This window comes from Cricetulus griseus, chromosome X (genome assembly GCF_003668045.3).
Source record: "Cricetulus griseus strain 17A/GY chromosome X, alternate assembly CriGri-PICRH-1.0, whole genome shotgun sequence".
Taxonomy (NCBI): domain Eukaryota; kingdom Metazoa; phylum Chordata; class Mammalia; order Rodentia; family Cricetidae; genus Cricetulus; species Cricetulus griseus.
In genome coordinates this window covers 18539601-18564019 of record NC_048604.1, presented here as the reverse complement: position 1 = coordinate 18564019, position 24419 = coordinate 18539601, and the positions used below count along the sequence as shown (strand labels likewise).

Sequence of the window (24419 nt, the reverse complement as noted above, 5' to 3'; positions counted from 1 at the left end):
GTAATGAGCTTTTCCACTGGCTCAGACTTTGTCCTGCTTTCCAACACTGTCAATTTTAAGAGCAAACATTTTCAATTAAAACTAAAGAAACTGAAATACCATAGTGATCTACAGAATATTTTAAGAACACAATGTACACCAAATAAGTTTATTCTAAAACACTTTGACTTCAAGATGTGCTTTTAAAAATTCCTTCCAGTTTTTTAAAGGTATCATAATTCTCAACACTGCAATACCCCAAAACAAAAGCTGTAAATATTGTTACAGAGCTCAGAGTCAAAAAATCACTTTAGACCCAGATACTCAACTTCTTGTCCAACTCGTGGCGATATTATTAAAGATGAAAGCAGGTCATGCACTTGGGCAGACTTACTGGATAGGACTTTATGATCATACTTCTAAGCATGTTCCTCTTTAAAACAAATGCCACTTCTAGTCACCTTGTTTGATGGAAAGCCAAGGGATTAATGTAAGTTCTTATAGAAGCGTAGCAACAACCGTGAAGTGGAAACTGCCAAGCAGTATGATGTTTAACCACCCAGTGGGTCCCTAATTCTTCCTTTGTTCAATTTGTAATTGATGCCACCAATGTGTAATTACACAGACTTACAACACCAAACTATTCTCAACTTGCATGTCCCTGAAACTTAGGTTCACTGCAGAGCATTCTTCCCTTTTGATCTTTCATGAAAATCTGGTAAAAGTGTTAACCTCAAGTATCAAGAGGCAGCTTTTGGTGTTACTGAGTAACTCTGGCTATCTTAATGCTTAGTACCATTGTCTTTGAGGAAAAAAAAAAACTTTGCTCTTGTTATTGTGTACAAATCTTTCCACACACACACAAAGAACCATGGGCCAGAAATAGCCAGCCAAACTGGAAATATTACAATAAACGAAATAATGAACAGTTCACATTCAGGTTCAATTCAGTCTGGTCAAGAAGAATAAGTTCAGCAATATTTAGAGACACATATTCTGTTTGTGAGTTTCTTGTTAAGGACCTTACTGCACAGACATTGATAAGACAATTCTATAGAAAGTCCTGACTTTAATCCAGGCTTAAATACCACAAGAGATTCAGCAACACACCATTTAGATGATGAAGAAAAATTCTATACATGGATTTATTTGGAATGAGCACAACTCGGAGAAGCCTTAAAGTGAATGAGAAGCAGCGCCAAAAAGATTGAAATTGTTGAAATTACAGTGCCCTGAAACCATCTGGAAACTGGATCTTTCCATTGGTATTCCATTTGGGAAAAATGCTTTGTTAATATGAGATATACCCTGTTTAAAACCTTTTAATCAGCAGAAGGTAGAAAAATTTTAAATTTTAAACATCTGTTAAATTACAAGACATGAATCCCAATCTATTTAAAATGCCATATTTTTACATAAACCCACCTACATTTAAGTGAGAAATTGTTTACTTTCTACAGTTTGGCAAAATTTATCATCCGTTGTTTTTCTGTTTAAATAGACTCCTTGTTAAAACAAGAAGGAAATGAAAGGTTTGAGTGTCTTTTAGTCTGCTCATGTTTTTACTTATGCTTTCCTCTGGCAGGCGGGGGTGGGGGGTGTTCTCAAGATTGGGTTTTAACAGAGTATCCGGAATCATTTAAAAATCTCTTTCTTAGCCCTAAGTTTAAATGGCCACATTTTGTGTTTTCTTTGTGTCTCCATAGCTAATTTAAGAACTTCCTAAAATATCTAAACTGCAATTTCTGGTGAGTCTGGTTTGGCTCTTGGATTACAGAAATAGTTCATCCCCCCAAAAGACAATTTAATTACACACTGAGATTTGTTTTAGCCACACACAGTGTAACACTGAATCAAAAGGCAACTGTAAAGGCAACATATACACTTTTTTTGAACTTCCAAAATGAAGGAAGCAGGATGTGTTTGGCCACTTTCATCTTGTAAGATACACGCCATCTTTTTGGTGGTGCTTTGGGAAGCAGTGTGCATGCGCCTTTCAGGGCCATTAGCGCCATGTCTCTACGCTGCCTATGTAGTCATTGGTGCCATTGCTGGTGCTGCTATGACTCTGCTCCTGGCCCGAGCCCTGCTTCTGACTTCCCCGGTTCTCCTTCCGGATCAAATTGGGTTTGGAACTCTGAGTCAGGTTCTGACTCACATTCTGAGTCAGGTTCTGATTTGGGTTGGGATTTGGACTCTGACTCAGGTTCTGCCCTGGACTCTGGTTCTGGCCCTGACTCTGACTCTGACTCTGACTCTGACTCAGGAAATGGGTCTGAAGGAACCTTCCCTTCAGAAACTTGCGTTGCTCCTGGCGCTTCCGCCTGGCATCCTGATGCTCTTTCTGCCTCATGAACTGATACCTTTGCAGAAAGAGATCCTTCGCAAAGCTGTACAACTCCATATCCAGAAAATTCAGTCCCTCAATACGCTTTTGGATTTCCTCATTGATCTCTACACTAGAGGCCCTAGTGGTGTTGTATTGGGTAAACGGCGAAATAAAGTTCATGTTGAAGGTCTTCTCAAACAGGTACTGGGTCTTACGCTGAAACTCGGTGAGGCCAAAGAATGCCATGTGCTTCAGATTGGACTTGGCGCTTTCCAGAAGGACCTTGTTTCTTTGCTTTTCAGGCATGACAGAGAGGTTGTAGCAGCCCACTAGAGTCAGGTCAGACAGCATGCGCACTTGGCGGTTGTTGGCCAGATTATAGGGGCAGTCCATGAACTCTTTGAGAGGGCAGCCAGACCAGTCGTCACCCGTGTAGCAGCTGGGCAGTTCCTCAGAGGTTGGGGGCCTTCCATCACAGACGTGCAGGGATGCTTTCCAGGTCGCCCCTCTCTGGACATGCCTCCATTCGCTCAAGTACCGGGACACCGGGTCTCGGAGGATGGTGATATAGTGGAAGTTCCTATGGATAAAGCATAAAGACCACAGTCAGAAGTGTGGTGACATAAGTGCAGTCAGAAAGGTGTGTGGCATATGTGTTGTTCATGGTCACTAAGGAATGCAAGAGAGGAATGAGAGATCTAGTGGCATTTGTTCTGTGAACTGTGTTGTGGTCCCCTCTTTATATCTAGCCTGACCAGATAGGTAATTAATTTATCCAACTTCCCGACACTGTATCCACAGCAGGCATCAAAAAAAGTTTGATTCTGGATAACAACCTTCTTTTCTTTTGCCCTCTTTTGTTCTCTTCCCAATGATGTTATTGTACCAGTGTGCAACCAACTTATTTTATACTCTGAACCCCTAAACCCTTATTAAAGCAATCACAAAATGGAGACTCAATTGAAGCAAATGACTTATGGAAGTGCAATGGAGTTGATAAGGGTGCTAAATTTCTAATGTTTCTTATGAACGATGCACAAGCATTTTTTCCAATAACCTGATCTAATCTGGAAATGTTATGCAAAAAGAAAATCACATCAAAACTCTTTGACATGATACTCTCTACTTTGGCTATTGCCAGAATGTTATGGCTCATAACTAGAGAAAATGAATATACAGAAAGGTAGAAAATCCTAGGGTCTCCAGAAATAAACACAGTGATAAACACAGTGGTTAGTCACAGACTAAAGTAGGCATGCATCTGCCAATGGCATACAGGCAAGTATCTACCTTTGCTTACACAGTACCATTCCCAGGACAAGAAAGTTAACTCTGTCTGCTCCAAAATATCCTTTTTCTTTATTCACTGAACAGATGAACAAATATAACAACCATGGAAGCTTTGCTGGATGGCCTTCTAAAGGTCTCTGCACAAACAGCAGACTAGTAGACTTTAAACTTACTGGCTGACACACTCAACCGCATACATTACATATACTCTTGTGGCCCACAACCCAGATACACCGAGGTCCATGTGGTTAGGCATAATCAAAGAGAGAAATTCCTCCACAAATGTGCTTTTTGTGAGACATGAATGGTCACCCACATACAGTAGATGAGGGATGAGGTTGTTGGAAAGGTATAGCTGTGGTAGGAAAACAACAGTAAATACTGAGCATTCAGATTTCTTAAAGGAAACTTGGGGGATGGCTTCCAACTTTTCTGATTTTGTCGTTTCCATCTGAAGGAATTGTGGATGCTCTCTAAGAGGAAATGGAGGACATTCTCAACTACCTGCCCTATTCAGAGTTCAACAAGGAAAGGTTTCTTCTAACTCAGACTCAGGGCCTCCTGTTATGTGGCATATGTGGTGCTTCATCTGTCTGGCACAATCTTTCTTCTTTGTCTAGAAGATTATACTCACCCTTCAAGTCCAGTTCACGTACCATCCGTCTTTAGAAAACCAAGCCTACTGTCTACTGCTGGCATTTCTTCTTGACCGGTGTTACCATAGTACTTCCATACTTAGTCGAAAACTCTTTTCATACTGAATTATAATTACTCATTTGTATCCCTACTCAAACTGTTCCCTAGAACACGGACTGTCCAGTTTCTGTAACTGTTGTCTCACCCACCCCAGCTTTGCATATTAGTGTTTGTGCCTGTCCAAAACATAATCTTAGCAGACTTTCAACTGCTCACTTAAGGAACCATTCCAAGTAAAAGGAAGGCCGGGGCTGGGGACATGGCTCATTCACAGAAAAACTCTTAATCATATCGAAAATGCCTTATGAATACCACAGCAGGATGTTCTGTTTTAAAACCACCTTATACATTTTCATGGAATAAACAATGATTGGGCACAGAATCTGGGAATAGGAATAAAGAGTGGGCTGAGTATCTTCATTCATCTCTCTGAACCTTTTCTAGGACATAACTGTGCTAATACCACTAAAATGTATCTCTGAAAAGACCCATTACAGAAGAGTATCAATTTCTGTTTCTCAGTATCCTTTAGGAATTCAGATAAGATTTTAGTGGCAATTAGCCTGATCATTAGAAAAAAGAAATTTATTAATCCAAATTTTTCAGGCATGCATTGTAATGGGGACTCTTGTGCAGGGGATGAAGTGGGGGTACTTAACCCTCATAACGAAGTCAACTTCATGCATAGCTGACATCCCTCCCACCCTTATTTGCTTTGCTGGTTTAAGTCTACAGTGAATCGTCTGGCAATTCTTAGTGCAAATTTGTGGCTTTCCTTTCCCCAAACTTATCCTTTCAGACCGCATAGAGCCAACTACCAAGATTCGGTGTGAATCATTGTTTTATAAGCACCATTCATACATGAAAGGAAGAAAGAGAAAACAAAGAGTGACTAAGATGGATAGTACTCTAAAAGTCCCTTGCATTATACATGGAATAATACAATATGCCTCTGAACCAGATGTCACCTGTAGGAAATGATGACATGGATGGTGGGAGCAGTCTCAATTTCCATACTGTAGTATTATCACATACACACACAGCCCACACACAACTACCTTGGTATATAACTACATAGATACATAGATTAAGGTAGCAAAAAATGGAGATTATGTTAATAGCTCCATCAATCCAGGGAAAATAGTCTCAGGGACCTAGATGTCTCAATTGGGAGTGTCTGATACTGCTGAAAATATGTCTCAATGCTGAAAAGGAAGATGGTCTGGAGTTACCTTGTATTCTGGAGGTGGGAAAACAAGTACACATAATATACTTGGGTCTTGGAAAAGGGCTCATTTGGGAAAGTGCTTGCCTTGCAAACATGAGGACCTGATTTCAAGCCCCTGGAATCCATGTAAAAGGCCAGGTGTATAGGGTGTATCTGTAATTTCAGCATTGTGGAGGTGGAAACATGGAATTCACTGGTCAGCCAGATTAGTTCAATCAATGAGCTCTGGGTTTAGTGAGAGACCTTGTCTCAAAAGTAAGGTGGATAACCATGATCACAATGACCCTTTGGAGGCCATTGGAAACCGCTGACATAGCAAACAAAATTGTGTGTGTGTGTGTGTGTGTGTGTGTGTGTGTGTGTGTGTGTATGTGTGTGTGTGTGTGTGTGTGCTAACTCTTGAAAGCATGCACACGTTGATGCCTGTGTGGAATTCAAAGGACAATTTTCAGGAGGAGGTTCTAGCCTTCTACCCTGTGGGCTGTAGGGATCAAACTCAGGTTATTAGACTTGGCAGTATGTGCCTTTACCCTGGGGCTATCTTGCAGGCCAGCCTTCAGCTGACTTGTGCCATTAGAGGCACCATTGGCCTATAGGTGCACTGAAATATTAGGCATTCCATTAACCCAGGAAACTGATGAGAAGTTTTGAACCCCAATCATCCTTGATGGATGTAGGTTGCTTGTGACTTTGCTCAATTTCTTCCTTTTAAAGGAAGCCTATGCCTGTCAAAAATGTATATGGATTCTGATTATATCCCCCAGTACCTTCAGCATACCTTCTTGTTGGCCGTGCCTGCATCCAGGCACTGATTAAAATAAAACAAAATATTGCAGGTCTGTGGCATTTGCTGGAAACCTCCCTTCAGATTGATATAAACCCAACTCGTACTGTGAAACAGACTGGTTTAATTTTCAAAGAGCAAGACAAACTCATTCCCAGGAAAATCATACACAGTTGGTTTCACTCAGCAATAATTGGACAGTATTGTCTTTTGACCAAACATGTCACTTAATTAAAATGAACAGGGTTCACATTGTGAAATTGGAGTTATGAGTCTCCATCAGTTTCCTGGGTTAATGGAATGCCTGATCATTCAGTGCACCTGTATGCCCATGGTGCCTCTAGTGGCACAGGGCAGCCAAAGGCTAGCCACCTTCTGTTGCAGGACAGCTGCTCTCCAGGTGGCCTTGGAGTAACCCAACTTTTTCTTGTTTCTTGCTTTTGAGATTGCTGCAGAATATGCTTGGAATGCAATATTCTGAGATAAGAAGGAAGAGCCTGAAAAGGCCCCAGTCCCAGCCCCAGCCTTGCTCCTGTCCTTCCTAAGGAACACATCTGAAGTTAGGGAGGAACTGGCCAGACTTTGTTCCTTTGTCCTACAAGCACAATATACGTCAAACATTTGTAAATGACACACATTGTTTTTAAGATAAAAAATGGGGGTCTTCTACTGTGGTCAAAGTGTGGTATGAATACTTAATTTTTTGAGACAGAGTCTCACTAGATGTTCAAGCTAGCTTGGAGCTTGCTATATACTCCAGACTGGCCTGAAACTCATGATCGTCTTGCCTTAGCCTCCTCAGTAGCCGGATTACAAGCATGTGAACTTCATGCACCCTGAGTAGCTTTCTTGGGCCTTGAAAGACTAGCTCTCAATGGATCCTGGATACTTTTGATCTTTGCTGCCCGTTGAAAATGAACAAATTCACTTCACTTAACTTGTGTATATGTTCTGTCTTCCTGGGGTCAACATACTGTGAGTGAGCCTGCTTTACATATACAGTGTCCTGTCATTGATAAGAAATCATGGAGACAGTAAGATCCAAGGAAAAAGCTGTGTAAGCAATAAACCCAGGGGTAATCTCTGAGTCTTCTGTCTCAGGAAGTTTTCATATCTAAACAATTCCCCATTCTGCTGATCCTGAATCTTAGTAGGTCTGTCAAATCCAAGCTTTGTGTCGCTACCCAGGTGGCAGGCCTTTATCACTTCTCTACTAGATCATTGCTGTAGCAGTGTCTCAGGTCACTTGTATGCATCCAGTCCCATGCTCCTTCCACAGTCCTACAAGAAATACATCTGACCTGTCATTCTCCAGTACATCCTCTCTCAAAGATGTTATTAAAAACCCAGGTCTTCTGCATTAGACATAGCCACATGGAGCCCAGCTTGCTTTTTGTCCAGTCTAATCTCTAATGAGCGTACCCTTTACTGTGCTAATTTGGGGATACTGACAATTGACAAAATTGATGTTTTGATTGGTACAACCAGAAGGAGCAGTTAGTATTGGTTTTCAATGGTTTGAATCTAGAATATCACTAAGCAGTTTTCAAGGCCAAGCACCCTACAACAAAGAATCATTCATCCAGCAAACGGCAACAGTTGAGAAATTCTGTTCTATATTCTATATGTTAAGCTCCAAGGAATATAAAAATACTTTCCATTGTTCAAGTTTATCCCAGTCAATAACTCTTGTGGCCCTTGCCTTTGTATATAGTGTACCCACTCTTTCAAATGGCATCTACTTTTCCTTCAAAAATCACCCAGAAAACAAAACTCTACTCAAAGGTTTTCTCCTCCATGAAAACTTTCTGGATAAAATAAGCTCCTTGCCTCTACGCTGGTTGCCCCGGGACATTCCTATTGGGACAATCACTACAATATGCTGTGATTGTCTAGTGATTTTTCTGATTCCCCCTTTGGACGATGGGCACTAACAGAGTAAAGAATATGTATTGTTTATCAATATAAGCTCCTCTGGGTCTCGCACAAAGTTTGACATAAAGTAAGTGATTAATGAAAGGGTATCGAATGAAGCAGCCAAAGCAGCTAACAAGAAAAATGTTCATCTTACTCTTTGATAATGAAAAGCCACTAGATGTCAGTATTTAGTAACAGATACACCATTTTGTACTGGTGATGGAGCATTTTAAAGCAATCTGGTTCTATTCAGTTGCTGTACCTGACTTCTCATGCGGTAGGCCACATTAAAAGGAGGCTAAGAAGATCAAGGGCATTAAAAAGTAAGTGTATAAAGAGCAAGAAGCATGCTTTCTCCTTGTTTTACTATTGACTTATTCAGCAATAAGAACCTGAGCTGCAAGTCACAGAAGCTCAGATTTGTCACAGCAAGAAGAAACGGCTGCCGAAGCAAACCTTCTGATTCCAGCCCTCCACTTTAAAAGCAGGCCCTGGGAAATGAAAGACCTTACCCAGAAGCCACAGTTGATGAGGGCTCCAGAGAAGCAATCTAACCAGGAACACAGGACAGCACATTCAGCCAACCTTTAAAGAACTCACTAACCCCAATCACATAGAAAGGTCTGGTTGTTGAGAATGGGGGGCACTTCCTCACCTCAAGCCCATAGCTAGGAGGGATTTGTGTCTGTCACTTATGCATTAAGAAGTAGAAACCTCGACGGGCATTGGTGGCGCACACCTTTAATCCCAGCACTCGGGAGGGAGAGGCAGGTGGATCTCTGTGAGTTCGAGGCCAGCCTGGTCTCCAGAGCGAGTGCCAGGATAGGCTCCAAAGCTACACAAAGAAACCCTGTCTCGGGAAAAAAAAAAGAAGTAGAAACACTGAGAGGAACAGCATGGCCCAAGGTCATGTCTCAAGCTAAAACAAGGGCATTCATAATTGTATCTTCTGATTCTGGAAAAAGTTTTGTTTTCTCATTCCAGTTGTGGGACAAAACCCCTGGTCTTCAGCTTTGAGAAGAAGTGGTTCCAGATGTGAGGGCCTACCACCAGCACCACCATTCTCTAGGAGCTTCTTTAGCCATCCATCATTCCAAAACTTGGGTCTCAGGGCTCTGGAACTTGTGCTTCAGTGAGCTTTCTTGGGATTCTGCTCCAACCTTACACATTGGAGCTGGAGAAGCTCTGGCCTAGAGGTGTGGTGTCAGCGATCAAGTAAAGCCCTAATGAAAAGAAAGCCCAAGCTCCTGCTGGTGCTGATGAGACCATCTCTGGGGATGCTCATTTCTGTCAAGGACAATCCAGGGACCCTTTTCCTGAACAAAGTTCTGAGGGAGGATCAAGCCGTAAATGTTGACTTTCCTTTGAGACCACTGGTTCACAAAAGGCCATCCTAAGATTTTTCTACACCACTCATAGAGGAAATAAATATCAAAGCCATTTTTTAAAGTGGAGGAAGGCCAGAAAACGCATACCACTTAAGGTCATAGGAGTGATCAATAAAAAGTTAATTTAAGAAAGGAAACAGTTTCTTAACCCAAATCAATACGATCAAATTTTTATTATACCTATAGTTTACTTCTGAATTTTTTTTTAACGAAAGTTCAGTCTTTACACACCTTACCTTGGTTTTGGAATAATGAAGAGTGATAGAGAAACAAGAATTGTGATTGGTGGTCCTCAGTAAATTCTGCAGACATTAGGGGGTAAACATGGGATTGAATCATTAATGCTGAGGGGTCTCCACCCTCAGCTACAAAGGTCTGAAGTAAACAATGTGATCCTTTCACTGCGCGTAAATAACGCACTTTAAGCAAGGATGATGACATTCAGGTCAAACAACATTAACATGTGAGCCTCAACTAAATAAAAGTACAGTAAATTGAATTAAAAGCAAACAGGCCTCTGATGGGACCAGATCCCTTTAGCCCTGCAGTTGCTGTTTGAATTGATTTTCTTCTGTGGTTCATACATTGGCGGTCCCCAAAGAGAAGTTTCATAAAGGCTGTGATCAGCAGTGGCAACAGCCTCATTAAAGAAGAGAGGGGCTTCGCAAGGGGACTATTTTGATGCGGATAGACGCTCATTCAGATGTTCTGGTTTTGATACATTTGCCACAACAGTCTTGTGGCTCAGTAGTCAAGCTTTATCTAGTAAAAAGAGTGATCCATCACATTTGCAGACAGTGACTACACAGAGCATTGGCGCCCATGATTTCATTTCATTGTCTTTCCCAAACTGGAAGTCCCAAACAATGTGGACGCTGAAACGCTACTTTCCCCTTTCAAGCTATTACTCTGGGCTATCATTTGGCTTGGTTCAGCCAGGGAGCCAAGTGGTACAGGACCGATTCTTAGGGGTGCACAGAGCTATATGATGACCAAAACTCACTATGGTCACTCAAGGGATGAACTTCTTTCCTTAGCAGGGGTTATCAGTTTCAAGCAGAGCATCTACCAGAAAACCGACCTCCAAAAGGCTAAAGGTCTCATTCCCATCAAACAAGCACAATGTTTTTGTCAAAGATGGAACTCATAGCTGGGCAGTAGTGGCACAAGTTTTTAATCCCAGTACTCAGGAGGCAGAAGCAGGTGGATCTCTGTGAGTTCAAGGCCGGCCTTGAGTGAGTTCTAGGATAGCCAGGACTACACAGAGGAATCCTGTCTCAAAAACCAAAAAAAAAAAAAAAAGACAAAAGAAAAGAACTCATATATTGTAGTTGAGCAAGATGATTAAAATGCAGCCTAGCATGTCCTGAGCTATACTATCAAGGTTGGTGTAGCATACTCTATGACATGTAGACAACAAGCAATATTCTTAATGAGAGGTGTCAAGACATGCCCCAGACTTTAAGTACCCAGTGACTGTACTCAGCTCTTCCTAGAGAGCTTTTAGCTGTTCTTCTCACCTCAACAAGGAGACTAGTTTTCTGGGTATAAAGTAATATTTTAACAAATTTATCTCCCCACTCTGGTTACTAGCGGTGGGTCTATCAGTGTGTGACATGGGGGACCTCCTCTGAGTACAAATGACCTTCACTAAAAGAGTGATATCTTTTATGATATCTTTTATGGGGCAGACAAATGATTCAGTTTTTTTTTCTCTTTAGAAAAGAAAGACTTCTAAAATATCTGAGTTCAAATTTAAGATGGAGTTCTTCATATAATCAGTCGTGGGGGTATTAACTTTTAAAAAAGGCATTACCCTCTTTCCCAACACCCCATAGGTCTCAAAGTACATAAATACAAAGGGTTCTGCAAACAGCGGGAAAACTGAGTTTTTGTTTTTTAACAAGATGTGAAATTCCAAGCTTTATGACCCGTGGCCACCAGTCTTTACCCAGAATCCACTCAGTTGCTTGGCATCATGAAAAGCTTTGCAGCTTACACCACTTCCCTGCCTCCTCTATTTTTGTATTCGAAAATTATGTTGTGAGTTTCGGTTCATTAATACTCCAAGTGTTTTTGAGGAGGAGGAAAATTTTAGAGAAAACCCTCTTTAGTGTGTGCATGAGGTAGACGTGAGGGGGGTTGTTGCAAGGAGGCATGAAGGGATAGAATTTCTGTAAGTCACATGCACACTAGTTAGCCATTGATTAACAAGCTCTGGGTACTTAATTTCCCTTCCAGGACCTCCTTCCTACCCACACCATATTTCTTAGGGTTTTGAATTTTTCTTCTTTTTCTATGTGACATTCTATACAAACCCACCTTGAGGGTGGACATCTGAGGCCAGCAATAGGGGTTGGATCTCTTCCTTCCTACAACCTCAACATAAGTCGGTGGGGGGTAAGGAGTGGAAATCTCACAGCCCATGGCATCAGAAGCAGGCAAGCGGGGCTTCTAAACAGCTTCTCTGGGATTACTCCAGGATATGTCTCATTCTTTATATGGTGCTTGCTATAACCTCCTGAGCTGGAAATCCAATGGTTCTGCCCTGCCTTTTGATTGGCCAGCAAACCACTATAAACCACAACATGCTTCAGGTTTCAACTAGAAAGTAATAAAACTAATACCTAAGTGACATCTAATTCAGTAACCTACACATCCAAGGATGGAACAGAGTGACCTTTGACTTTTGAAGCTGGGGGACTTAAAAGATAATACTCAAAAAGTGTTGGTTACTACTATTGCTGTTTCTGTTGTATGGATAGTGTTATTCAACAAAAATGTTCAAGTCAACCATCCTTCAAAACCATACAGTAAGATACTGATTATCTGCAAGTTCTGTAAAAGCCCTGAGCCCCTTGTACACAGCTTCAGATGGCACAGGGCAGGAGCAAAAGCAGCCTGGTGGGGAAAACAACATCTAAAATAGGAGGCAGTTGACTTTGACAGGGTGCTAAATGACGGGGGTTATCCCTGCAGTTTTGTGGTCCCCCTATGAAGCCTTAGAGCCTTTCAGAGACTTGGGGCTTTGGGGTTGAGGTATAGCTGATAAATATTCTAGCTCAAGCTTTCCATTCCACAGACGCAGAAACTGATAGTCTGTTCTCTTGCTATCTCCAGATTGGGAGAAATGCAGAGTCTGTGGACTCCTTTAGGGACTGGCACAATGACACAGAATCAAGTCACAGTCCTTTCACATGGGGAGTGGTCAACAAATACTATTTAGGGTGATTTTAAGCTGGCTGCTCCCATTCATTCATCCAGGGTCTGCTGTACACACAGTCAGCCAGGCAGGCACCTCTTCAAGTATTCTTTTGCAGAAATCATTAGAGGAAACCTAGTCAGGAAAAATGTCTGTTCTCAGCATTGTGCTATTTTCCAGAGCAGCACAGGAGGAAAGTTTTTCCTAAATGAAGGCTGCCCTTCTTGTGCCCTGGGTTGATTTTAATGAGCTCCAATATTGTTTTAAGGTGCTGAGAAAAATGAAGTGCAAACTTTGGCTTTGGTGGGGAGACGCGGACCTTCTTAACCATTTCAACTGGAAAGAATTGGAACCATTCAGACTCTCAAGGGCTGGAGGGGTCATGAATTTCATAGGCTTATCTCCCTGGAGAGAGTTTTCTTTAGTTATTCCAGCTGCCAAAGGCATACATTCTGAAGAACATGGCAGCACCACATGTGTGGAAAGCAGCATTTGTATAGCAACAGGTACTTCTTTGTGTCTTCATAGTGAAAATACCAAAAAATAAAACTCATTAATCTGCCATCTAACGTTTTTACCTAAAAATCCAATAGTAAGTTGTAACCTTTAAAGTTAGTGCTGGAAGCCTGTAATAGGGCTATATGTTCTGTACATCAGAGATCTAGCTTTCATTAGATAAAGGAGCTTGGACAGCCCTGTTTCCCTTTTAAGGTAAAAAAGACCTCTTCCATACCAGTGGTGCAGTATTGGGAAGCCAAAGGTTGAATGCCCTCACCATCCTCCCCACACACAATATACTCCTGTAGGTAGTGATTCAAAATTACACTGGAATGTCTGGAATCCTAGAGAAAGACATTTTTCTTCAGGTCCAAAACACTTCAGAATGAGTAAATTTATAGTGCATGAAACCCAATCCAATGTATACTGTAAAATGTAAGCCATGGTTTCATTTTGTTTTGTGAATATGTAAACATGCCACTGTTTTTGATAGAGTTGAAAGTTTAAAAATGGCATGCTACAAACACCATCTTGTGCAAAACAGAGTCTAACTTTGTGGAAAAGGAGAGAGGCTGTGCTATTTGTCATGCCAGGAGCAGTTCTCAGAGGAGATTGGGTGGAATGTTCCACACGTGCAGTTAGCTATGGTTGCTTTGTAGATAGAGAAAGCTATGTCTTGTATGCGGAACTGGCCACCTGATTAAAGGCATACACCATCACAAGTGTACATGGCAAATCTGTATTTTTCTCAGAGCCTTGACAGGCCTCTTAAAGGTCACGTGGTCCAAGCACTTGAGCAACGAGACACCAACACTTAGCGATGAAAGGTAAGGACCATGCCCAAGGTTGTACATTCGGCTTACAGCAGACCCACAATCCAAAGTCAAGTCTCCAACTCCTTGCTTATCATTTAAAGTTTTTGAAAATTAAAATTAGTAATAATAATTTAGATATCATGATCAGGTGCCTGGCAAAAGGAAATGGGCTTTATGCTCCTCTGGTGGGTGGAAGTTCACTTCTTTTTACTGCATGATCTTTTTTTGAACATTTTTTTATTTGAATTAGAAACAAGATTGTTTTACATGTCAATCCCAGTTCCCTCTCCCTCCCCTCTTCTCCTACCACCCCCCCCAACTAAAACCCTACCTATCACATATACTTTCTGCTCCCCAGGGAGGGTGAGGCCTTCCATAGGGTGATATCAGAATCTATCGTATCCTTTGGGATAGGGTCTAGGCACACCCCCGTGTGTCTTGGCTCAGGGAGTATTCCTCTATGTGGATTGGGTTCCCAAAGTCCACACCTATGCTAGGGATAAGTACTGAACTTCTACAGGAGGTCCTGTAGATTTCTGAGGTTTCCTCAATGAAACCCATGTTCCTGGGGTCTGGATCAGTCCCATGCTGGTGGCCCAGCTATCAGTCTGGGGAGCAAGAATTCCCCGATGTTTAGGTCAGTTGTTTCTGTGGGTGTCACCAGCCTGGTCTGGACCCCTTTGCTCTTCACTTGTCCTTCTCTGCATCTGGATTCCAGTTCAGTTCAGTGATTAGTTGTGGGTGTCAGCTTCTACTTCCACCAGCTGCTGGATGAGGGCTATCGGGTGGCATATAAGTCAGTCATCAATATCATTATCAGGAGAGGGCATTTAAGGTAGCCTCTCCTTTGTTGCTTAGATTGTTGGCTGGTGTCATCTTTGTAGATCTCCCGACATTTCCCTAGTGCCTGATTTCTGTGTAAACCTAAAATGTCTCCCTCTATTATGGTATCTCTATTCTTGTTTTCTTCTACTCTTCCCCTGACTCAACCTTTCTGCTCCCTCATGTCCCCTGCATCCCTCCTCTTCTCTCCTTCTCATTCTCCTAGCTCCCTCCCCCCTCTTCCTGTGCTCCCAATTTGCTCAGGGGATCTTGTCCCTTTCCCCTTCTCCAGGGGACCATGTATGTCTCTCTTAGGGTCCTCCTTGTTTACAAGCTTCTCTGGCAGTGTGGATTGTAGGCTGGTAATCCTTTACTCTATGTCTAAAATCCACACATGAGTGAGTACATATCATGTTTGTCTTTTTGCGATTGGGTTACCTTGCTCAGAATGGTTTCTTCTAATTCCATCCTTTTTCCTGCAAATTTGAAGATTCCACTGTTTTTTTCTGCTGAGTAGCACTCCATTGTGTAAATGTACCACATTTTCTCTATCCATTCATCTGTTGAGGGACACCTACGATGCTTCCAGGTTCTGACTATTACAAGTAGTGCTGCTATGAACATCACTGAACAGATATCCTTGTATGAATGTGCTTCTTTTGGGTATATGCCTAAGAGTGGAATTGCTGGATCTTGTAGTAGACTGATTCTCATTTTCTTGAGGAGTCACCATACTGATTTCCAAAGTGGCTGTACAAGTTGGCACTCCCACCAGCAGTGGAGGAGTGTTCCCCTTTCTCCACATCCTCTCCAGCATAAACTGTCATTGGTGTTTTTGATTTTGGCCATTCTGACAGGAGTAAGATGGTATCTCAGAGTTGTTTTGATTTGCATTTCCCTGATGGCTAAGGATGTTGAACACTTTCTTATGTGTCTTTCAGCCATTTTAGATTCCTCTATTGAGAATTGTCTATTTAGTTCTGTATCCCACTTTTTAATTGGATTGTTTGGTGTTTTGGAAACTAGCTTCTTGAGTTGTTTGTATATTTTGGAGATCAGTCCTCTGTCAGATGTGGGGTTGGTGGATATCTTTTCCCAGTCTGTGGGCTGTCATTTTTTCTTGCTGACTGTGTCCTTTGCCTTACAGAAGCTTTTCAATGTCAGGAGGTCGCATTTATCAATTGTTGATCTCAGTGTCTGTGCTACTGGTGTTATGTTCAGGAAGCGGTCTCCTGTACTGATTAATTCAGGGGTATTTCCCAGCTTGTCTTCTAATAGGGTTAGTGTGGCTGGGTTTATGTTGAGGTCTTTGATCCATTTGGACTTAAGTTTTGCACATGGCAATAGGCTTGGGTCTATCTGTAGTTTTCTACATGTCAGCATCCAGTTATGCCAACACCATTTGTTGAAGATGTTGTCTTTGTTCCAGCGTATATATTTGGATTGTTTGTCAAAAATCAGGTGATTATAGGTGTATGGATTAATATCAGGGTTTTCAACTCTATTCCATTTGTCTACTTGTCCATTTTTGTGCCAATAGCAAGTTGTTTTCAGGACTATAGCTCTGTAATAGAGCTTGAAGTCAGGGATGGTGATGCCTCCAGAAGTTTCTTTATTGTACAGGGTTGTTTTGGCTATCCTGGGTCTTTTGTTTTTCCATATAAAGTTGAGAATTGTTCTTTCAAGGTCTGTGAAGAATTGTGTTGGGATTTTGATGGGGATTGCATTGAATCTGTAGATTACTGCATGATCTTAAAGCTGTACCTTTTGTGATCTCAGTATTTACTTGGAAAATGATGTCTGATCCTGAGTTCTGAACTTTAGGCAAATAGAAGGGAACGCCATCCTTGGCTTTTTCATTCATTACTGACACTGAACATGTGCCAATGGGAAGCATCATTCACCCATTTATGTATGTTCCACTTACAGGGCAGGGCTTCCCTTCCTCACTTGGTCTTTATTACTAGATGTGAGATTCATTCTCAGAGGTGGTGGCTATAGGTGGAGGGAAGGCCACATATTCTAGATGATATCCTCCTGACTGTATTGGTGGTACACAAAGGTTGACTGAATAAAATCTACTGATATTCATCCCTAAGAGGAGAGAGCGAGGAAGAAAGAGGAAGAAAGGGGGTGATGGAGGGATAGAGGGGGAGCAATGAGGCCCAGTAGTCTGGTTAATAAAACTTGGGTATTTCCTTGATTATTCTCTTTATACATAATACAAGAGGAGTATTAACACAGGATGAGGGAACTACCTTTCCAAGTAAGTAGCCAATTTGCTCAAGGAGCTGCAACTAGTTACCACTGGGTCCAGGACTAGAAGGCAGCTCTTCTAAAACTCCCACTGCAGTGTTTTTCACTGTCCTTTTCCATAGGAAACACTAATGTCAGAAGAATTCCTTTCTTGAATTTCGTCTCACCAGCCACAGACTTGTTCTTTAAGATTCTCAAGAGCCAAACAATTTGGCACCCCTCTCATCTCTCAGAAGGTCAGACATCTTACAAGATGTCATACTTGAGGGAGAGTTGACTAACTATCTACCATGAAACTTTTGATTGGCCAGTATATTCCCTTTAGCCTTCTCCTATCTGCTCTGTATCAGTTCCTTGTTCCACCCATCAGAACTAATGGGCTCGTCTGGTCTCAATGCTGGCCTTTCCGCAGCAGCAGAAAATGTGAGAACCATCATCCTACCTGAAAGGGTGGCAAAGTCTGTTTCTTTCCTGGTTCTTCCCACTGAGGACTGAAATGCTCTACCCTTAGCTGCTGGTTCTTCTTGTTCTGTGCCATCAGAAGGTCTAGCTGTGCACAAAGTTGACATTCTTCATCCCTTGTCCCATAGCTTCACATTAGTGAGCCTTCCTGCCTGGTCTCCTCTCTGTCTCTCTGCTCCCAACCCCTGCTCTTTTTTGGCTTAAATTTATCAAAACCTCAGGTCTGGGAGGAAAGGCATTAACAATACACTTGACCAACATATCACCTATTTAGCAGCACCAGAAAATTTTTGTGAGAAGGGTGCATCCCTATGGGGCAATGCCATGCCCTCTTGACTTAGTGAGGAAAGTTCAGGCAGCATTAGGGAGAGTGGCATGATAGAGGCCTTCATGGAGCCACAGCCTGCAGGTAGCTGGCTACTGTGTACAGGAGAAAGGCTGTTTCCATAGTCATCATCAAGAGGCTTTTTTCTCTCTGCTCAAAGAAAGCAAAGGAATTTGAAATGAGGCCATTTGGTGACAGTTTGATCAAACTTCCTCCCCCCTTTCAGAATCATGAATCAGTCATGAACACAGTCAGTTAAAGCAAGATTTGATTTCCCTAGGGCTATTTTTGAAGTTCTGTTGTTCCCCTTTCCCACCTCCTTCCATTTAACATTCATGAGTCAAGGTGTGGGGAGAACACACCGACCTTCACCTGGAAAGAATGTACTGACAGTTGATATATGGGCAGGTATGCTTTGGAAAGGCTGCTGTGGCTGCAGTTCAGCATACCAAACTCCATTTGGGTGACGGGGCTTACCGCTGAGGTGTTTCACTAGAAACCTTGCTATTTCTTGGTGCAGTTTTGAGGATTAAAGCACTATAGCTCCATACCTTTCTAAAGACATCACCCTCTCTTTCTTCTTTTGTCCCCAAAGAGATCTTTTAACACAGCACATTTGCTTTCACTCTTATTAGATCCTCATGGCATGCCTGTAAAATAGACAGGTCTAGCCCACTCCCCCAAACACAGAAATTAGTGCACAGAAAGGTGAAAGGTCACATACCTAGTATGTGATCAAGTTGCATATGTCTTAAACCCATGTCTAGACATCCAGACTCATTTTGCTATCCGGTGCCACTTTGCTTATTTTTAGAATGAAAGGAATTTGGTGTGAAGTAGTATGGAGCTTTCTGTAGCTCTTAACAGCACAAGAAACCAAAGCCAGCCTTGTGGGCTGGTATGATTTGAAGAGTGCTGAGGAACAGAGTCCTTCTGTCTCACAGTAGCCAAAAATCCATAATAGAAGATGTATGTGTGTGTGGAGGATGGCAGGGATTAAGACATGGAGGGCTATAAACTATTCATTCATTCATTCATTCATTCATTCATTCATTCATTCATTCATTTTCATGGCTCTGTGTAACAGCCCTGGCTATGCTGGACTAGCTCTGTAGACCAGACTGGCCAGGTACTCACAGAGATCTTCCTGCTTCTCCCTAGAGCTGGGATTAACGGCATGAGCCACCACCACCACCTGGCAGTCATAAGCCATTAAGATTTATCATTACATAGAGGAGACTGCAGGACCTCCAACACCATCTGTGAACTTACAATCAGATCCCACATTGAGAGGAGATGGTTAGGGGTGGAGAAGGCGGTATACAAGGCATGTGTTATACTGAGCATCAAGTTTAGAGGAAAGAAAAGGCAGCTAAGAAGTACCCCACGGGAATTGTACTGGGGCTGAGAACCTGTCAGAATCTCTGCTTTAAAATGCAGAAAGGAGATATGGGGACCAGAAAGAATGGGAAAGAAGAAACAGGGATAAAGATGAGCAGGGTACAAAAGCAATACATCACATTCATATGAAATTAGAGCCACAAAGGGTAAAGCCCAGGGCTTTACAGAGGAAATTAGCAGGCTGGATTTTGGCAGAATAATGTCAAACACTTTTATCACTAAGTAACTGGTTTGCTCTTGTCTTCTATCTCAGCACTACTCCCCTGGTTCTAGAACCACACACACTAACTAAGCAAACTGAGCTCCTGCTGCCTCACAGCAGATGGCCACCATGGCTTTGCTCCATGCTGTTTCCCCAGCACAACATGGTCTGTCTTCTCTCTCTTTCCAAATAGCTTATAGAAAATGCACAGGGCATGAGTTTGAGAAGTGCCTATGGATGCGCAAATGCACACATGCTCAAGTCCCTTATATGAACTGACGTATGAGGCACACCCACACCATGCACATCCTCCCATCTCTAGATTACTTATAATGAATAAGAATCATCTCGAGATTACATATAATGTCCAAATGAAATGCAAATGCTGTGCTAACAATTCTTAAACTCGACTGCTTAGGGATTAGGTACATGAAAAAAAATATTTGCAGGTGTTCAGGACAGTCACAATGTTTTCCCAAATATTTTGCCTTTAGAGTTAGGTGAACCCACAGAAGTGGACCCCATGAATACAGAGTAGCAACTGTACTATCTCTGTAAGGTTACTTTCCTCCTTATATTCACAGTTGACACCACCATGTATTTGGATGAACCTCCAGAAGTGTTCTTTGGACAGCCTTCAGAGCAGTGGTTCTCAACCTGTGGATCGTGACGGGGGGGTCAGATATAAGATAGTTACATTACAATTCAAAATAGCAAGAGTATAGTTAATCAAGTATTAAAAATAATTTTTATGGTTGGGGGTCAGCACAACATGAGGAACTGTATTAAAGGGTCACAGCATTGGGAAGGGTGAGAACCACTGTCTAGACCATCAACATGAGGAACTGTATTAAAGGGTCACAGCATTAGGAAGGGTGAGAACCACTGTCTAGACCATCAACATGAGGAACTGTATTAAAGGGTCACAGCATTAGGAAGGGTGAGAACCACTGTCTAGACCATCAACATGAGGAACTGTATTAAAGGGTCACAGCATTAGGAAGGGTGAGAATCACTGTCTAGACCATCCACATGAGGAACTGTAGTAAGGGGTCACAGCATTAGGAAGGGTGAGAACCACTGTCTGGTCCATCGACCTGAGGAACTGTATTAAAGGGTCACAGCATTAGGAAGGGTGGGAACCACTGTGTAGACCATCCACATGAGGAACTGTATTAAAGGGTCACAGCATTAGGAAGGGTGAGAACCACTGTCTAGACCATCCACATGAGGAACTGTGTTAAACGGTCACAGCATTAGGAAGGGTGAGAGACACTGTCTAGACCATCCACATGAGGAACTGTATTAAAGGGTCACAGCATTGGGAAGGGTGAGAACCACTGTCTAGACCATCCACATGAGGAACTGTATTAAAGGGTCACAGCATTGGGAAGGGTGAGAACCACTGTCTAGACCATCAACATGAGGAACTGTGTTAAAGGGTCACAGCATTAGGAAGGGTGAGAAACACTGTCTAGACCATCAACATGAGGAACTGTATTAAAGGGTCACAGCATTAGGAAGGGTGAGAACCACTGTCTAGACCATCCACATGAGGATCTGTATTAAAGGGTCACAGCTTTAGGAAGGGTGAGAACCACTGTCTAGACCATCCACATGAGGAACTGTATTAAAGGGTCACAGCATTAGGAAGGGTGAGAACCACTGTGTAGACCATCCACATGAGGAACTGTATTAAAGGGTCACAGCATTGGGAAGGGTGAGAACCACTGTCTAGACCATCAACATGAGGAACTGTATTAAAGGGTTGCAGCATTAGGAGGGTTGAGAACCCTATTCTAGAGGATGCTGCTCATCTGACCTTGGAATTCATGTCTGAGTCTTTTTCTTCCCTCCAAGGTCACAGGCATTTTGTGAAGAGAGCAGGTTCTCTTTCTGTCTGTTTTGCTCTCCTCCTCAGGACTTTGTGGCCTCAGAGTCATGCTTTCTATCGGAGTCTCTAGTGTCAGAATGTTTTGGAGGCAAGTTCTAGAGTACACTACATAATGCCTCAAAAAGCATACCTCTCCTTTTCTGAAAGCATCTACAGCACAGAACTGTGATTCTTTTTTAATTTAATTTTAATTTCCATGTGCATTGGTGTTTGACCTGAATATCTTTGTGATAGAGTCAGTTCTATTGGAACAGGAGTTGCAGACAGTTGTGAGCTATCATGTGTTTGCTGGGAACTGAACCTGGGTGCTCTGGAAGAGCAGCCAATGCTCTTCACGGTTGAGCCATCTCTCCAGCCCCAGAACTGTGATTCTAAGTAAGCCTATGTAAATTGCTTAACAAAGTGCAAGATGCCTGGTACAGATTCCCCAGCCTCTCACTAGTGTATCACTTCACTCCTAATGAAATGCGCAGTCTTACCAGGCTCCCTTTAGCCATAACCCAACAGAGTTGTTATTCTAGAAGCAAAAGGAATCACATCAGGAGGCCTTGGGGCAAGACTTTGTTAAATGACCTGACTCCCACTATATTTACAGTGGCATTTGCTCTTCAAAATTCAAGGAAAGACAGGAACTGGTTTCCACTTGAATATGATATTTTCGTGGCCCACACACTGAATGCCACCAAAGCCTCTGCTCCCCGAACAGCGGTTTGTGAAGACGGAATAGCGGCAGTTTTTCATTTTCCAGAGTCCACTCACCCTTCCAAGAATCTCAATGCCTCATTGATTCATAATACAGTGCATAAAGATTTCATTTTTCCTGCCCACAGTGATACATTATGGAGGCAATCTGTTTTGCCACTGAAAAGTTTGCTTAGTAGAAAAATTTGGAGTTTTGACATTCAGGAAATTACAGTCATCTGTAAAACACGATTGATATGCCAAGGCTAACATTTTCATTGCACTCTTGGAGCCAGAATAACTATGATAAAATATGTGTTACGCCACACACATTTCAGGATCTTTTAAGGAAACATTGGTTAGCACTGGGAACCTGCCTCCCTGGGCTCCAGGGTTACAATGGCAATGCCAGTCAGCTGCTCTCTTCCCACCAGCGCATCTCCATGTCCAAACCAAGACTCAGGTGCTATAACAAAGCAATGCCTTGACCCATGTTTCATCTTGGTCCTGGACTGAGCACTGGAACTGTCCATTCCCATGCTGCCAAGGTAAAACCATAAAAGGGAATTGAATTTGAGGATTCTACACACCCCCATTTTGGAATTGTCAACCAGTTGCAAAAAGTACTGGTCTACGTTAGGTAGAAGTGGAAGTCGAAGGCTTACAAAAGCGTATCTGCTGTAGACCCCAACTTGTGCTTATACTTTAGCACGCTAGGTTTGCCTTGAATTCATGGTGATCCTCCTGCCTCAGCCTCCTGAGAGCTGAGACTACAGATTGTACAACACCTTGTTCAGCCCTTGGTTCCTCATTACAGGTGCAATTTCCTGAATGATACCGAAAGCCTGCTGCTCTGGAACTATTTGTTTAGCATTTGGTTTCAGAGTGATAAATGCTGTGGACATGGTAGAAGGGTTTGAATGTGATACAGCCTTTGGGGCCAGGTTGGGTGAGGTTATGAGCAGTTTTTTTTTTTGGTCTTTATACATTGGATCTCATTGGAACTACATATGTAAATTTATGGTTTCAAAGCAGACAACAGTCATTATTGTCTTGGTATTTGGAAATTGTTTCAAGTTGATTCCAATATAGCCTTTTCCAGTACTGGGAAATGCATTGTACACAAACTGCATGAATAGGCCTGACTCCTCATCAATCAAGGAGTCTTTAAAGGCCTCAAAGAAGTCTTGCATGCATCCATACTCAATTGTCACAAATGCTCACTCACTTTTGCTGGTGTGTCAGACAATTCTAGGGGACTAAAATGTGTTCATTCAAGTATTATGACAAGCTTACAGGGTAAGCTTTTAACAACAAAGAAACTGAGGCACAGAGGGGTTGGACAACTTCCAAGTCACACAACTTGCTAGTAAGAGGTAGAGCAAGGGCAGTGACACACTTTAAGTTCATGATCTATATTGCCTTTCATAAGGAAAACATTTAAAGCCTCTCCTGCTTTGTTAGTAAATTACTTGCTGTGCCAAAGCACTAGGACTTAAGTTCAATCCCCATCACCTACATAAAATGCTAGGTATAGGGTAATCCCAAGGTCAGAGAGGGAGAAACAGGCAGATTGCTGGCCAGCCAGACTAGTCTATTCAGTAAGCTCCAGACTTTGGTGAAAGACTGTCGCTAAAAACAAGGTTCATGGCTCCAGAGGAATTATATCCAAGGTTGGCCTCTGGCATTAACATGTGCATGCATCTGCACACATACAAACATGGGTGCATGCACACACACACATTCACATACAGAAAAACACTGCTAGGCTTTGTTGCCCTGCAGAAGGCCCCTTTTCCATGCTAAGCCTCTTACAGGAGCAAAGATCAGAGGGAAGGGCACAGAGGTTGAGGAAGCCGAGAGAAGAAGGATGATTAGAGGAAAATCACATAGGTGCTCTTCTTCCGCTGATTTGCTTCTCCTCTTCCTAGAATGTATGCTGGGTAACACTGCATGGCTCTGGCCTCACACAGGGCTCTAGCTGGGTGACTCAACACTGCAGTCTGGGAGACAAGTCTAGACCTATTTCCCCAGTTTTGTCATGCGTTACTTTGTTTTAGCTATAACTAAGCTACATACTCTTTGCAGCCCTTAAACAGGATTATTCCAGCCCTCAAATCCCTCCTTGCCCATTACAGGGACTCCTTAGAGCCCACAGGCAAGTGACACATAAAGCCTCTGCTAGGTAGCAGACTTTATTAGAAAGCAGCTAAAGCAACAGGACAGGGAGCAAGGACACTACGTGGAGGG

The 24419-nt window shown here is 42.4% G+C and overlaps 1 protein-coding gene across 2 annotated transcripts in view; it reads right to left on the bottom strand.

Annotated features, from left to right (window-relative positions):
• Positions 1–1615: 1615 nt before the first annotated feature.
• The window catches only part of Hs6st2 (heparan sulfate 6-O-sulfotransferase 2), a 263469-nt gene continuing 240665 nt past the window's right edge, over positions 1616–24419 (bottom strand). For both annotated transcript variants that reach the window (XM_035450284.1, XM_027432111.2), the window contains one exon: positions 1616–2888. In XM_035450284.1, coding sequence (XP_035306175.1) covers positions 1985–2888 — 904 coding nt within the window. In that variant the 3' untranslated portion in view covers positions 1616–1984. The remainder of the gene's footprint in view (positions 2889–24419) is intronic.